Source organism: Vombatus ursinus, unplaced genomic scaffold, assembly GCF_900497805.2.
Source record: "Vombatus ursinus unplaced genomic scaffold, bare-nosed wombat genome assembly UNPS02014841.1, whole genome shotgun sequence".
Lineage (NCBI taxonomy): Eukaryota > Metazoa > Chordata > Mammalia > Diprotodontia > Vombatidae > Vombatus > Vombatus ursinus.
Window position 1 is genome coordinate 17,692,697 of NW_020954619.1, and position 17,873 is coordinate 17,710,569.

General features: G+C 36.0%; 1 protein-coding gene across 2 annotated transcripts in view; it reads right to left on the minus strand.

Annotated features, from left to right (window-relative positions):
- The window catches only part of PLCB1 (phospholipase C beta 1), an 840,557-nt gene that overhangs the window by 196,055 nt on the left and 626,629 nt on the right, over nucleotides 1-17,873 (minus strand). For both annotated transcript variants that reach the window (XM_027840410.1, XM_027840412.1), the window contains exon 11: nucleotides 1,250-1,407. In XM_027840410.1, the coding sequence (XP_027696211.1) occupies nucleotides 1,250-1,407 (158 nt within the window). The remainder of the gene's footprint in view (nucleotides 1-1,249; nucleotides 1,408-17,873) is intronic.

Below are 17,873 nucleotides of genomic sequence, written 5' to 3' on the forward strand. Positions count from 1 at the left end.
CTTCTCTTCTCTTCTCTTCTCTTCTCTTCTCTTCTCTTCTCTTCTCTCTCCTTTCTCTTCTCTCCTCTTCTCTCCTTTCTCTTCTCTCTTCTCTTCTCTCCTCTCTTCTCTTCTTTTCTCTTTCCTTTCTCTTCTCTCTTCTCTTCTCCTCTCTCCTCTTCTCTCCCTTCTCTTCTCTCTCCTTTCTCTTCTCATCTCATCTCTTTTCTTCTCTCCTTTCTTCTTCCTTTTCTCCTCTTCTCTCTCTCTTCTCCTCTCCCCTCCCATCTCCTTCTCTCTCTCTCTCTCTCTCTCTCTCTCTCTCTCTCTCTCTCTCTCTCTCATTCTAACAATTTGAGCTGTCACAAAGTAGAATGGACTTCCTTGAGGAGGAAGAGAGTTGTTAACCACTGGAAGTCCTCAAATGGAGGCTAGATAAGTAGTTCTTAGGGATGAGATAAAGCTGATTCCTGTTCACATGTGGATTGGACTTTGGTGACCTCTCTGGTCTCTTAGATTTGTGACTCTGATCTAGGGCAATGAGTGATTAAGATAAAAGAAAAAAGAAGAATAAGAAACTTTATCAAAAAGAAATTCATCCATTTAGTTCAGACCTAACTATTTTGATAGAGCCTTTTTAGCAGGTGATTTGGAAATTGATGAGATGTCACTAATGAAATTAAAGTAACTTGCCCTAGGTGACTCAGTTAGTACAGTAATTAGTAGAACCAATGGCTTGTCAGGAAAATATAAACTTCTTGGGAGGGGATGAGGGAGTAGGGGGAGCAGGAACTATCTTCAGACTTCTTGTGGGGAAGAGGGTACTTTATGTGAGAAACAGGAGTAGTTTAGTCAATCATGGGAGTATACCACTCCCCATCCCTTTCATACTGTAAATTAATAAGCTGACCTGTTTTTTGAGTCAGTTTCTAATGAATTTGATTAACAGAATCAAAGTAGTTGACTGTAGGGCCTGAGAACTGATAAAAATCTTGTTTTATCACCTGTAAAACTGAGAATCAGGATGTAAACCTATGTTGATCCTTTGCTGAAGTTTCAAATATAGAATTTTAGAACTAGGAAGTAATATAGGCATCGTCAAATTCAAACTTCTCTCTTTAAAACCGAGGAGACCAAAGATCAAATGGACTTTCCTAAAGTTACATAGCCCAAGAGTTGCAGAGCTGGGACTAAAGGCCAGCTCTAGGACTCTCTACTCCATTCCACTGTCTTACCCATGCCTTCCCATCAACTAAACTATTCATCATACCTTAAAAGAGATTTCCGTTGTCATGGTGAAACCATGGGTAATGACAGGCTCTTCTTCTGCTGTTCGTCCCTTCCAGCAGTCCAGCTCCACACAGCGACAGCCAGACAAGAGTACTTGGCGATACATCTCTACTGAGGAGTTGCCAGCTAGCTGGCCAGCTGTGGAAGAACAAGAACATGAGACCAGAGCAGTCAATAAAAGGAAACAAGAAAAGGTAGTATAGGCAAGGTCTTTCAACACTACATGAAAAGGTACTTCTCAAAACTTTGCTAAAAGACTTTCAAGTGAGTGACAAAGAGCCACCTCCACACCGCAATCACACCTCCCCTCTTCATGAATTCCTGAACTCTGTCAAAGGATACCACCATCCTTCAAGTCACTTGGCTTAAAATTTCAATTACCTTTTTTTTCTTTTCTGTCATTCTCACTATCCAATTGACTGGCAAATCTTGTCAATTCTCCCTCTATAATAGCTCTTACATTCCTCCTTTCTTGGAATTAGGAGTATCATTTGAATTTAGGATGGGATCACTTCTTGCTTGAACTACTACAACAGGCTTCTAATTAGTTACTTTGACCCCAGTGTCTCCACTCTCCAATCCATTCTCTACTAAGTTGTCAAATTAATATTCCTTAAGTAGAGATGTCCTTTGATGGACATTTAAAGTCTTTCACAATCTGCTTCCAGCTTAGCTTTCCAGGCTTATTGCATGTAAGTCTGTTTCATATACTCTACGTCCCAGCCAAACTGGCTTACTTACTGTTGTGCCATGTATTTTAAAATTCCTACTTCCCCACATGGCCCAGCTAGAGACTCCCTCACAGAGTATCTCTTTTGACTTTTGCTATCACAATAACTGTGTTTATTTTGTAGATAAGTTGTTTCTCCCAAGAGAACACGAACAAAGACTATTAGACTTCTGTCTTCATATTCCCTGTCCCTAACACAATGATTACCACATAGTAGGTGTTTAATAAATGCTTGCTGAGTGATTTTGTCTCTCTCAGTTCACTGTTAATTTTTTATTTTATTTAATTTTTATAATTTGCATTGACATGTTTTGTTTTTTTTACATCACCTTTATTTCTGAATATAGTCTTCTTTCTCCCCCACCCGTATAAAGCATCCCTTGTAATAGTCATTTAAAATAGTAATACCTTACACTGACATCATGCTTTATAGGATCTTATAGTAATAGATCCATACTTAATCAATATCCTTTACCCTGACTTGTTATCATTCTGGGACTTAAAAGTCACATCCTCATTCCGATCTTCTAAGGATCAGCAGAGGGAAGAAAGAAAGAGCTAACTACAGAGAATGATAAATTGGAAAACCCTGAGTTGGGCCCATGGAAAAAACAAAACAAAACAAAACAAAACAAAACCTTTCTCACGTACAGCTGCTTGCTAACTACATTCCCCTCCTGCCCCTCATACCTCCCTTCAATCCCACTGGAAAACCAAACAAACCAACCAAAACAATAAAAATAATAACTAAACAACTATAATAAATACAAATAGTCAAAAACAAATGCCCATATTGTCCAAGTCCAAAAATGTGTCTCATTTTGCATATTAGTCTATCACATCTTTGGCAAGAGATGAGTAGCATTCTTTATCATTGATCTCTGGAATCATTGTTGGACATTGCATTGATCAGAGTTTTCTAGTCTTTCAAAATTACTTTTAATTAAGTTGTTATAGTACAAATTGTTCTCCTGGTTTTATTCACTTCAACCTGGATCACTTCATATAAGTCTTCCCAAGTTTCTCTGAAAATATCCCTTTCATAATTTCTTGCAACACAATATTATCCTATGGTATTATTCACTTAATATAATTTGTTCAACTATTTTTCATTTGATAGGTACATACTTAGTTTCAAATCTTTGACATTACAACAAGAACTACTAAAATATTTTTGTACATAGCCCTCCCTCCCCGCCCAGTCCACTATCCATTTGGCTATCAGATGGATCTTCTTAATGTGCAGATATGACTATGTCACCTATATACCTAATAAACTCCATTGGTTCCCTTTTACCTCTAGGATCAAACTTAATACTCTTTAGTTTTTAAATACTTTTATCACCTGGTACAACCTTACCATTCCAAAATTCTTACACCTTACTCATTCCTATGTACTCTGAAATCCAGTGACATTGGCTTCCTCCTTATACATTACACTCTATTTCCCAACTCTGGGCATTTTCATTAGCTGTCCCTTGCCTGAATTTCTCTCCCTTTTTGTCTCTGTTTCCCAGTTTCCCTAACTTCCTTTTAATCTCAACTAAAATTCAACCTTTTTCATGAAGTTTTTCCAGGTTGCCCTTAATGCCATGCCTTTTCCCAAGATTATCCCCAATTTATCCTGTATATATGTTGTTTATACATAGTTGTTTAAATGTTGTCTCCCCATTAGACTGTGAGGTTTTTGACAGAAAGTATTATTTTTGCATTTCTTTGTATTCCCAAGACTTATCATGGTGCCTGACACAGAGTAGGTGCTAGATAAATGCTTTTTTGACTTCACTACTTTAGTACTGCCCCATCTTTCTTTGATCTCTTTGGGATATAAGTCCAGTACTGGTATCACTCAGTCAAGAGTTATGTACAATTTAGCAATTTTGGGGGCATAGTTCTAAATTGTTCTCCAGGATGACTGGAGGAGTTCATAGTTCTACCAACAGTGCATCGATGTGCTTTAAGACATATTTATAAACTAAAAGAAAGATAATTTTTAGATAATTTTTATTTTGAGTGCATCTATATCACTATCCTTTGCTATTACAAGGAACACTAATGAGTAGATGAGATCATTTGCTCCTAAAGAGTTATGTCTTTATGAAATGGTAATGATTTTCTTAATCATTTTATGATGAAGAGATATTATTGAGAATATATTATTAACATAGCCTCTGCTATAGTTCCACATATACAGTGTTAAGAGACTGTGTGTGTGTGTATTAAATCATGCTACTTGTACTGTCATTGGAAATTCTCATATAAAGTTCTAAATGAACAATGGAAAATGTTGGTTGTTTCAAAATTCATTATTCAAAAAAATTATCCTCAACCCACAAAATTAATATTAGTACCATACAGATAGCCTGTCACCATATTCTCCACCTCCATTTTCATCCTTTCTTTACCATCCTTTCTGTACCAAACTTACAAAAAAGTAAAAGCATTTACCTATAGAAAATTCAGGTAGAATTACTGTGCTCCACCAATAAATATAGGGATCCAAGAAACACACACACACAAGACATACACACACACACACACACACAGACACACACACACACACAGGGAATAGTGAGCAGAGACAGAGTACATTGTAGTTTTTTAGCTGAAATATAAGAGACAGATATGTGTTTGCAGATTTATTTTCAGACCTAGCCATTTGAGCTAGTGTTTATCTTGGGATAGTAAAAAATTGTTAAAATTAACCCATACCCTTCTCAAAATAATCCATGAAACACACTGCCTTTTTAGACAAGACTGCTCAAGAGGCCTGTTATGATATTTAGAGAAAGTACAGGATAATTTATTATGGAATAATGCCAAAAGAATTATTCACTAGTAACTAGTTGATCATAGAACTCAAGAGCTAAAAGCAATCTCTGAGACAATCTAATCTAATTCACTTTTTTAAAATAGATGAATAAACTGTGGCCTAAAGAGATTAAATGATTGACCCACTGCAAATTGGTAGTATGTCAGGAAGGAGACTAGAACCAAAATCTCTTCACTCTTAGTTCAGTGTTCTTTTTTTCTTATTTTCCCTTTCTTAAAAATAAGTTTTTATTTGTGTCTTTTGTTTTATGCATCATTATAGCTTTAAGCAGTATAACTCCTCCTCTCCTTGCCCCTCACTAAGAGCCATCGCATATGACAAATAGTTTTTCAAAGCCAAAAAATAGATGAAAACATCAGCGTAATCAATCAATACATTGAAAAAAATCTGAAAACATGTACAATGTATAACTCCTATGAACCTCCATCTCCGTAAAGGGGATAGATTGGGTATCCTCTCATATTTCTTTATCAGTGGTTTTTTTTTTTAACATCCCCATCACAAGTGTCAGTGTTTGCTCTCTGACCCAAATTTTTCTGCCTCCCTTCCACAAAATATTATTGTTTCAAGTACTCTGACAAAACTCTTATTCTGCTCTGTTTCCCCCTAGAAAACTTTTTGTCACCTTTAGGTATATTTTCCAGAGTACTGTAGATCCTTGGTACAACTAGAAAGAATTCCTAGTTCCACTATTCTGCCATATTCATTGTAATAATAATAAGAAAAAGTATAAGAATAAGAATAAGAATAAGACAGGCTTTCACATTGCTCTTGCAGGGAAGCTAAAATATTTCTGGCTATTTTCTTTGAACTATGAGTCTTTCAAATATCGGATGCTCTACCCAAAGAAGGTTGATTCTAGAGAGCCTACAAATATACAGTGTGTGTCCCCTAGACAGAGTTACATTTTCACTCTTGAACTCTCCCCTTTTCAGTGATCTTTAAATTCTTTGAATTATATCAGGAAGACGTTCTAAAAGGTTTTCTGTACTAAACAATAAAAAAGTACGAACTGTAAGAGAGATGATTTTCTCTGGTATCTGAACTCTCACCTCACACTGTGCCTCCTTTTTCCTGATTCTAATTCATTCTCCACCTAGATACTGAAGCGTATGTCTGTCTATACCATGCCCCTACCCAATAAACTCCAGTGACTCCTTATTACTGTTGCCGTTGTTCAGTAAGTTTTAATCATAACCCTATTTGGGGTTTTCTTGGCAAAGATATTGGAATGATTTGCCTTTTTCCTTCCCGATCACCACTAGGATTAAACATAAGTTCTGCTGGAATATAAGCTCTTTACAACCTGGTTCATTCCTAACTTTCCCGTCTTCTCAAACATTATTACCCTGTGCACACTATTGGCCTACCCATCATTCTTTACACATTAGGCTCCATAACTATATACCTTTGTGCTTGCTATTCTTCAATGCAAACACTACTTTTATAGGAGGCCTTACCCTATGCCCCACACCTCCTCTCCAGGTGCTAGTGCCTTCTCTTCTAAGATTTTCTTTCATCTACATTATAGTACTGTCTTCTACTACCTATTTATTTACATGTTGTCTCCTCCATTAGAATATAAGCTCCTTGAGGGCAGGGACTATTTAAAGATTTTACCCTTTTATTTCCCCATTGTTTTGCCCAGTTTCTGCACATACTAAGCACTTGATGCATGTTTATTGACTGATTGTCTTATGTGCTTGGATTCCCAATCACAGACTGGGAACTAGAAGGGACCTTTGAGAATATCAAGCCCAAACCCTTTGCAGCTGTGCTCCATTTTGGTTATATTTGCTTGTGTATGATTTTTTAAAAATTTCCCCATCTAGACTATAAGACCCTTGAGGGAAAATGTAATGTGTTTTTCAACTTCAAAAAATACTCTCAGTCTCTTATGGGTTTGGGGAGGGAGATACACAGTCCCAGCTGCAACTTAAAAATTATAGCCAACTTTCAGCTATGTGGTGAGCGGCACAATTGTGTATAAACTAGGAATATTAGTCACTCAGTTTTTATTACTGCACATCTCTGATCAGCTGACTGAAAGTTATAGTTGGAATAGTTTCAAAATATTTCTGCCTTTGAACCTACAGCTGTTTCTCCTAAGAAGTAGATTTTGTTGTTCAGTCGTTTCAATTGTGTCTGACTCTTTGTGACCCCATTCGGGGCTTTCTTGGCAAAGATACTGGAGTGGTTTGCCATTTCCTTCTCCAGCTTATTTTGCAGATGATGAAGCTAAGACAAACAGGGTTAAGTGACTTGCCCACAGTCACACAAATAATAAGTGTCTGAGGCCAGATTTGAACTCAGGAAGATGAGTCCTCCTGATTCCAAACCCAGCACTCGATCCATTATACCACCTAGCTTCCCCAAGGAAGTAGATAGTTAAATACTAATCACAGGATTATGGATTTAGATCTGGAAAGTGCCCTAAAGCTCATCTAGTTCAAGTGCTTAATTTTAGGCACCCAGGTGGTCTAGTGAATAGAGTGCTAGATGTGGAGTCAGAAAGACCTGAGACAAATTTAGCCTCAGATCCTTAATAGCCATGTGATCCTGGGCAAGTCACTTCATCTCTTTCTGCCTAAGTTTCCTCTTCAGCAAAATTGAGACAATAATAGCACCTGTCTCTAAGGATCAAATGAGATAATATCTCAAAAGTGCTTTGTAATCCTTAAAGTCCTAGAAAAATGCTAGCTATTACTGTTATTTAACAGATGAGGAAACTGAGGCTGAGAGAAATTGAGTGGCATGACTAAAGTCATATAGGTTCTAAATGATAGAGGTATAATTTGAATCTGGGTCCTCTGAGTCCAAAGGTAGGTTTTGTTTCGTTTTGTTTTGTTTTGTTTTTTGTATAGCATCATGTTGAAGTTCCATAGTTTGTTGTGGTTGAAATCAGATTTTTAAAAAATGCTTTACTCTACACCTATAACAAATTGCTATTTAGTGATTAGTAATGTTCAATTCTAAAACCTCTCATAAAAAAATCATCCTTTAACTAAAACAAGTTCTAACAAGTTCTACAAAGCAATTTCAGAAAATCTGTACTCCACATATTTACACAGTAGATATTATGAGGATAAAAATTACATATTAAATATGGAATTACATGGAAGTAAGCTATTATTCTTTCTCCATAGTATTTAGTTCTAGATAAAGCATTTTGGAAAGTAAACAAAAGTAAATAAAATAAAATAAATAAAAATAAATGAAATAAAATAAAAAAAATCCTTCTCTGAAGCCTTTAATTTCCTTTATAAAAAGGTCTCTCCAATCTGTCAATGGTCAGTGAAAAATAGAAGTTACCAATGAAAGCTGTCAAAATGACTTTGCAATACATAATGCCAGTCATGGAAAGCATGAAGGGCAAAGAATATAGGGTTAGAACCACTTTATTCTACCCCTTTAACATGATCTTTTTATACAAGTCACAAAATATGTCTTTCTGCGTAACAAAAAGTCTATCATTCTTGACTGCTACAGTATCATGATGCAGGTAACAAGGAGCTAAGGAAGTTTTGAACAATCACGTTTATTTTCCAAAAAAGCACGACCTCATTAACACACATGCTCTTCCAAATGTAGAACACATCGATGACGAAATCATCTGGACAAAACTCCCTGTAGAATTGAATCTATTATCCCTCAAATAACCAACTGGCCATGTATTACCATACCTCAGAAAGATAAAGACATCTTGATATATGCAGATAAAATTTCAAAAGAAAAAGTATGGTTATCGTTTTGAATAGTGCTTATTCTAAAAGCAGGGTTATCTTATTGAAGTGGAGAGCTGAACAAATTATCGAGACCCTTCTAAATCAAAATTCCTGTTTCCATGCCAATTGCACAGCTACTTTAGAATAAAGCAGATTTTTCTCTGGTATCACTTAGGTTATAATTTTAGTTCTTTATTTCACATTGCAAATGGAGCCTTGGTTTTCTCTCCTTCTACTTAATTACTGGCTCTAATTCACAAATCTCTTGCAGGTTGGTGGTAATCTTAACACCAGTTTTGGACCCCTTTGTTAAGTCCATTAAATGTGTAATGAAAATTTGTGAGTAGAATCTGCTCTTTTAGGTAAGTGATTATGCTCAATTGGATGTCAGGGTCTTAAGAAGTAGCCTATAGGCTGCGTTATCATAAAAGAACTGTTACTGACAGTTGGTGGAAGCAAATTTTATAGATGTAAAGAAAAGTTCTGGTTGCAAGAAGTTACTGGGAGGTGAACAGCATCTAAAAATGAGTTACATATTTAGAGCCTAGGAATTCCATGTTTGGTCTGGTACATGGGGTTGGTTAGGTAGAGCACAAATGTCAAAAATAACTAAGAAACTCTGTGTGTGTGTGTGTGTGTGTGTGTGTGTGTGTATTTTGATACCTGTGCTCCCTGGAATAACACAGAGCTAAATTAGTAACTTACAATAACATGGAAAATAGCTCATTCCTTAAGCCCAATAGTTTCTGATAATTTCCCCATCAGAAAAAAATAAATAATAAACAGGACCTAAGACTCTACTGCACATCCTCAGAAACATAAATGATATTTCTTAGAAAAGGAAGGTTCATATCAGAGAACACATGATGGCAGATAATATTTTTCATTGAATGAATATTTACTTTTCAGTAGGTTTTCTTTCATCTACAGTAATTTTCAGCCACAAAGAGTTAAGATGTGGACTTGCTTTTTGTACTGAAGGCCTCAGAGCACTTTAATTTTTCTTTTTAATTTGAGATGCTTAACCACCATTTCCCTTTACTTCCCGCATTCTCTCTCCAAGACTCTTCTTTCTATTTATTTTCTATTTGAGTATAGGCAGCACAGAATACAGTGGCTAGGGCTAGGGGCCAGCCCTGAGTTGGTGTTAATGATGTTCTATGAATCACTCAGCACTTGGTGCTTAGGAAACTAGCAAGCTGCCATTATCTCTCATAAGCAAATTCCAAACATAAGAATGAACTGGGGAGCTGAAGTGACATCTCCCATTAACCCATAATATTGCCTCCAAGTCACAATATGCGATGTCTCACTGTGTTGCATTTATCCTTAGTGACTGATATATCTGCCTGAGTCATGCCACACAGGACCTGAGGCATCCTTGGGTGGCAGAAACTAGAACAAGAGACTATAGACTGGAACAAAACCTTTAAAGTCAATGGCTTCTGGCAATTTATCTAAGTCAGAGAAACTAGCCAGAGCTAGAAAGTGTTCTATCTAAAGACATAAAAGATTGAGTCTAATGATTCAACTGCCTTGCCTCTTCCCCCCAACCCCCAGACTATGTCCCCCATCCCTGAAAGAGAAGGACCATTGCTAGCCTTATCATCAGTATATACTTATTATTTCCTTGTGGTCTTCCTAGATGAAAAGGTTTCCAGTACATTACAAAAGAAATGGTTAAATGTTCACCAATAAAAACTGTGTGTGTGGAGATGAGGATCAGGGCAATAGATAGGGATGATTTCTCTGCTGTCACTGAAAGAACAGCTCCCATGTGGTCACAGAGGGTACATCAATATTGGAATCACAGCTGAAGGGAACTGTTCAGATCCAGAAGTACTAGCTGCCTTAATTGCTCTTCTGTGTAGTAGGGCTACACTAATCAGTCTGACCTTTTCACTCATTTTGTTAGAGCACAATAGTAATATGGCAAAAAACTCAGGGGGTTGATCCCTATGTGGGTAGTTAATAATTATAATGCCGTAGAGTAAAAGGTAGCAGTACTTTACAGTTTACAAATTGCTTTCATATATACACTACATCATTTGATCCTTACAACAACTCTGGACAGCAGGGCAAAAATAGCCCCATTTCATAGCCAAGGGAAAAGAAGAGTTTATGTGACTTGTCCAATGCCACATGTAGAAAGACTTTAATATAATATCTCGGAGGTCTACTGAAGGTAACAAGCTTCTAGAGGTATTTTCCAGGCCTATGCCTGCTCTCCATACCCCACTTTATTTCTCATCCAAAGTTTCAGGTTTCACCTGCCTCATCCCTTATGGTTCTAGTATACTATATGGTCTTCTATCTTGGGATCCTTCTATCCAGATTTTCTGCAGAGATATAGGTTTCTAACTTGTTCCCTACACAAATTCGCTCAGAAGAGGCCCAAGTCCTTCCTTTAGCTTTTTTGAAGATTTTTTTTAATTGCAAAAGGGAAATACACTTTCCAACAGCAGTGTGTCTGCAGTATCACTGATGTGGATATTTGCCTCCATGGGTGCAGCTCATAGCCCACCCACATTTCCGCATCCTGTATTAATTTGTATACATTTCAAGAAAGACCCCAAAGAGGATTTACTGAAAGTTTGGAGGGTTGTAGTTAGGAAGAAGTTGGTTGAAAACTCATCTCCAGTACTTTACCAGCTGTGGGACTATCGGTGAATCACTTAATGTCTCTGAGACTCATCTTTTATATGGAGTCAAATTTACAGTACCTACCCCATAGGATTGTCTTAAGGCTCAAATGAGATAATACATATTAAGTACCTTGAAAACTTTACAATGCTATATAAGTGTCAGTTTTTATGATCTCATGCAACTCTTAGGTGGTTTATTCATTTTTCTATAACTCTCACAATGTGCTTAGTCAACCTGTTTTTCTGAACATGTATTTCCTATGCATCATCACCACCATCATCATCATCATCATAACATTTATATGCAATTTAAGGTGTACAAAGCAATTTATAAATATTATCCCATTTTGTCCTCACAATTCTGGAAGGCAGGTACTATTATTATGCTCATTTTACAACATGAGGAAACCAAGGTAGACAGAGTTTAGAGGTTAAGTGACTTGTCCAAGGTCACACAGCTAGTAAGTATTTGGGGCCAGATTTGAACTCAGATCTTTGTGACTCTAAGTCCAGCGATTTATCCACTAAGCCACCTAGCTAAGTCCCTTCTCAAATTCCTCTTATAGCCTAATGGAGGTTGAGGTGTTAGGGTTCAAATCCAGAAGTTCCTCTATTCTGGGTGATTAAAATATTAAAATATATTTGTTTTTCTTCCAGTATCCTCCACGAATATTTTATGTCTCTGTTTAGAATTATACCAAGCTTTCTGTAAACATGTTTTCACATTCACTTCTTTTCATTATTTTAAGTAGCACCATCATCTTCCCTCATCTTCCTTGGTATTGTTGTAAATGAGCCCTAGCTACTACTTCTCTCTGTTTAGGAAAGAGATGAAATTCTTTTTCCTCACTGATGCAGGGCCTGGGCTCTTTGGGATGCTTTGTTTTAGTGTCTTACTTTGGTTTACTTTGGTTAAATTTTTGCAGGATACAGCAATGAGCAAAGCCAATATCAAAGCCTTTTCCCATTTCCAATATTTCATCTCTGAATGTATCAATAGATTAAATGGAAGCACTTGTTTTTGTTAACAGTGCCTTCTCATCTTTATTCTAACTTAATGTTGATTTTGATTTTTGTTTTAAATAGTCAATCATCTGGGCTGTACTTTCACAGACCTTTTTTTGCTCTTCATTTCCGTTCTTTCCTTCACATTTAAGTCACCAAGTACCAAAGAACACATTGACCTGATTTGGAGGCGTTTGCCCAATTATTTATTGAATTTCTTTACTTCTTCATCCTATGTAATAGATGTATCCAAGCTGAAATTAACTTCATGGAGCATTTTGTTTTGTTCTTTGTTTTGGCTTATGCTTATTCATCATACACGAAGAAGAGCATGATAACCAAGCGTCCCGTGAAAGGATGTGTCTTTGGGTGAATGATTAAACCAACTCTGCCAGATCCTTTGTTTGGCTTTCCATGGAGGGAAATCTGTGAGTCATCCTTCTATTTAGTTACAATTTTCTATTTTCCTATGGTCTCATTTAGTGCGAGAATATTTATATTAATATAATTCAATTCTTCCAATGGTATGCCTGCAGATTGTTCAGTGGGCAACGATCATACATTTAGGATGTTACTGCTTATAGATAGTCTAATAGCTTGGTAAATCACCATAACTTCTAAGAGAAACATCTGAGGAAAGATAAATGTTTAAAAGTTCAAAATAAGAAATTAAAAGTTATAAACTTCTAAGAAGTCTTAAAGTAAATGGGAATATACATCATCTAGTTTTCAATAAAAAATATAAATGGAGAAGGCTTTGATTTTTTTGAGTTCCTCCTATGATTCATTCTCATCCTTATTATTAGCTAGTCCTAGTTGTATTTTGATTAGGTGCCAGAGTTTAGGCCCTGGGTTCCTAACTTGTAGCAAATGTAGATTTGCAAGGACCAGGATTTGATTCCTAACTGCTACCTCCTACTTAGGTGAACAAAGACAAATCATTTAACCCCTTTAAGCTTTATTTTTCAGGATGTTTTCCTCTGTAAATGAAGGAAAATAATGACCAGAAGCCAAAAACCTGGAGAATTTAAACCCTTCCTTCCCTGGAAAATCTCAATCTGATGGCAGGAAGCCCTGCCATCCTGATTGATGGTGACTTCAACATGCCTCACATCTAGGTCTTACTCCAACCATCCTTTTACCCTGGCCATCTTTTCTCCAAATGCCTTATCTCACTTCCTGATGGGTTCATTCACTTTTCCTGTAACTTTTCAAGCCAAAATCTCCCCAACCATCTCTATATGGCCATCTCCCTATATAAATGTCAGCATTTATTATTTATGAAGAATGTGACTGCCTCCCTACCCATGATTCTAGACTGCCTCTTAACTATTCCTCTTACTTCTTCCAACTGATATCCTACTAACCTACTTTGGTTTAAGATCCCTAGCTTAGCTTTACTCCCCTCCTTATTCCAGTTGATTTCATTAGATTTCTACCCAGTTTCCCCCGATCAAATAGATTCCCTTCCTCTCTTCACAACATACATCTACACTGCTTCTTTATATTAGTCTCACCTGTAATAGTTACTTGCAGGCTGGTCACCTTCAGTTCACAGGCAAACACTCTTGGAGAATGTCTTAAGGGGGGTTTTTAATTAGGAGATATTGTAAAGGGAGTTATTCATTGTACTATTTGGCCTCTGTGGTCTCTTCTAACTAATCATTTCCTTTAACTCAACTTTACCACTACTAAGCATATAGTCCCAAAAGATTAGAGAAAGTAGTAAGTATCCCTCAAACTGAAACTACAGAGGTGCCTGTCTTTTGAGGAATGGTTAAACAAATATTGGTAATGGAATATTATTGTGCCATAAGAAATGATAGACAATTTCAGAAGAAATTGGGAAGACCACTATGAATACAGAGTGAAGTGAGTAGAACCAGGAGAGCAATTTGTACCATGACAACAGTATTAATAGAGAAAAATAACTTTGAAATACTTTAATACTTTGATCTTTGCAGTTACAACCCATGAATCCTGAGGACTAAAGATGAAACACAGTGCTCTGTCAGAGAGATGACGGACTTAAAACGCAGAATGAGACACAGAATTTTGGACATAGCCAATATGGGGGTTTATTTTGCTGAATTATGTTGTTGTTCAGTCGTTTAAGTCACATACTACTCTTTGTGATGCATTTGGGGTTTTCTTAGCAAAGATACTAGAGTGGTTTGCCATTTCCTTCTCCAGCTCTTTTTTTTTTTTTTAACAGATGAGGAACTGAGGAAAACAGGGTTAGGTGTCTTGCCTAGGGTCACAAAGCTAGTAAGTGTCTGAGGCCAGATTTGAATTCAAGATGATGAGTCTTTCTGGCTTTAGGCCCATTACTCTATCCACTATACCACCTAGCTGCCCCAATGTTAGACTATGCATATTTTTAATGAAAGTTTTATTTTTCATTTTTTAATTATCAAATTTGGAGAGAAGTAGGAGAATGAGATAATAAATGCTTATAAAATAAATGAATAGCTAGTATGTACATGTATATATGTGTGTGTATGTATATGTTGTTTTAAAGTTTTTAAAGTGCTTTACATCTGTTAACTCATTTGATCCTCACAAACAAACCTATGAGAAAGGCATTATTGTTATCCACATTTTACAGATAAGGAAGCTAAGGAAGACTGAGGTAAAACAATTTCTCCAGGGTCATACAACTTGTAAGTGTCTGAGATAGGATTTAAATTCAGGTCTTCCTGACTCTAAGTACTGCAGTAGGTGGTGAAATGAATAGAGAGCTAGGCCTGAATTCAGGGAGACCTGAGTTCAAATCAGCTCTCAGACATTGTGATCTTGGGCAAGTCATTTAATAGCCATCTGTCTCAGTTTCCCCAACTGTAAAGTACAGATAATAATTGCACCTACCTCCCACGGTCATAATGAAGATCAAATGAGTTAACATGTTTAATGCACTTAGCATAATGCCTGGCGCACACTTGGAGCTTAATAAATGAGTGTTTCCTGCCTTTTTCTAGTCACTGTGTCACCTAGTTATATATATATATACACATAAATAAATTTTAAATAAAAATCTAAAAAAGAATTAAATTAAGTTGTTTCCCCAAAATCAAATGTACTAGTACATACTGAGGGAGACACGGTTAAATAAGAGTCCAAATGACAAAGAACTGGAGCAGAAGGAGGTTAATGGACTGTAATTTGTATCAATGGTATGAGAAGCTGGTCAAAAAGTTAATATGATTTTAGGCATTTATTAGCAGAAATATAGCATTTAGGATGAGAGATATGAGTGTTCTGCTGTAATTCACCCTGGTCAGAATGTGTCACATTTAGGAAAAACATTGACCAATTGGATTATTCCAGAGAACAGCACCCAGGATAATGAGGGGACTTGGAATCATGCAATAGGAAAATGAGGATGTTTATCCTGGATAGACAAGAGAAGATTAGGGGAAGGTATGTTAAGTGTCTCCAAGTATTTGAAGTATTGCCCCATGAAATAGGGACAAAGTTTGTTTTTCCTAACTGCAAAGGTGCAACTAGACACAATGGTTAAAAATTGCACAGAAACAGCATTCAGTTTGTTAAAAAAAATAGGAGGAAAAAATCCTTAGTTTTAAATTAGAACTGTCTATGAGTAGAATGGCTTTCTCTGGGGACAGCATGTTTCTCTCCAAAAAGAGGTTGGATAACCACTTGTCAGGGATGTTATTGTAGCAAGGATTCCTGATGTGAACTAGGTGACCCCTATGGTCCTTTCCAACTCTAAGATTCTGTGATAACAAAATCAAGATAACATTGTTATTATTGCTGGAATAATTCTTGGAACTAGTCTGATGCCAAGAACATACACAGTCTACAAGAAGAGAGTTGAGCAATTATCTGATGAATCCAATCAGATAAATGAATTCATCATATAATTAGGTAATGGAGGTCTTATACTTTTTTTTTAAATAATGGGCATTTTGATTATTCAGAGACTTATCAGTTCACTTTGATTGTTCAGATGAAGGTTTTTTCATTTACAAATGATTCGGAGGTGGCGAAGGTTGTTGCAGGGTTGAGAAAATATAGGTTGGATTTTTTGTATATCACCCCTACCAAGGAAGATTTTATATTTATTCACAAATGATGGACTAGCTATACAATCATAACTTTAAATGAATAATCAGTTCTTGCTGTACTGCCAACAAATTTTGTTGAAATCCTAGGAAAATGGTAATTACAATTAAAAATCAATTCATAATGTGCATATGCTTCTTTCAATGATTTTATTTATTGTTCCATCAGGGTGTCTTTCTCTGAATTTAAAAAGCTACAAAGGGGCATTAATTGGCATAGAATAAAATATAATAAGATTACATTCTAAGTTGATGTTGATAGGTTAGTTTACTCCATGATTTGCATATGCTGGTCTTTTTTTTTTTTGTAATGAAAAAAAATACGTATAATATCAAGATCCTTCTAGGAATTCAACATTTTTGCAAGCTTCCAAACATTACCTGAAAATAAAATTAACATTGAGTCCAATGGTGTGGCTCTCAAATACCACAGAAAGCATGAATGAATTTTATCTATTTCTACAATTAAATCAATTTCTTTATGTTTTCATTGTGTTTACTCAAAAATTAAATCTAATGATGGGGAAGAAAGAAATAATACTATGCATTCTTGATTGAGCTACCCTATCTCTATGGAATAAATCAGAACCATCCCTCACCTAGAAAAGACAGAAGCTAAAATGAGTTTTCTTTACAGAACTTTTTATTAGGATTTGATTCACTAGCTTCACATAGACAATCAGAAAATAGGAAGACTTTTCGCAGGTGTTTTACTCTGATATGGGGCATGTTAAAATCAATTTTATCATTCCCAGCATAATTCCCAACTCAACTCATTTTGCATTCCATTTTCATCCATGTACTATATTTCTCCTTAATCACACTGCTATTTCTTCATATAAGAGACATTCAGTATATCTGGAGGCAGGTAGGTGTAATAGTGGATAGAGGGAGACTTGACTTCATATCTTGTCTCAGATACCTACTTGTTGTGTGACCCTGGACAAGTTATTTTAACTTCTCTGTCTCAAATTACTGTCGTGTATAGAAGAGTGGTTACTATGTCCTAGTTAGGACTCTTCCTCTAACTAGCTGTGCCTAGCTAGGCTAGTCATCTAACCTATCTCAGCCTCTGTTTTCTCATTTGTAACATTAGGGCATTGATGACCAATAAAGGTCCTATTCAGCTCTAAAATTATTTGATTTATGAGTTACATAATCTTAATGGAAAATTTTCTGATCCATAAATATATAAAGCATAGATTTAGAAAGCACCAGAAAACTATTAATATCACTGAAATATTTTTATGTTACAGTTTCTGACTTAAAAGTTGGAATAAGAAAGACTATGTATAGAATGGTTAAGAAATGTGGGGGGGGTGGAAAGTCTTCTGAATTCTATCAAACCATTAGTTATTTAAACAAAAGCAACAAAACCATGAATAAAATTAAATTACTGGTTATGTGGAAAGGGCATTTTATAAAAATTGCTTATATATGTTGTCTCTTTTTTTCCCTTTCTTGAACATACTGTACTCACTTTCCATTTTGTTATTGACTGATTTTCTAAAATCTTTACTGTCATATCCTAATTATATCACCAATTGAAACCTCACTTTAAGAAAACAATAATAATGATAG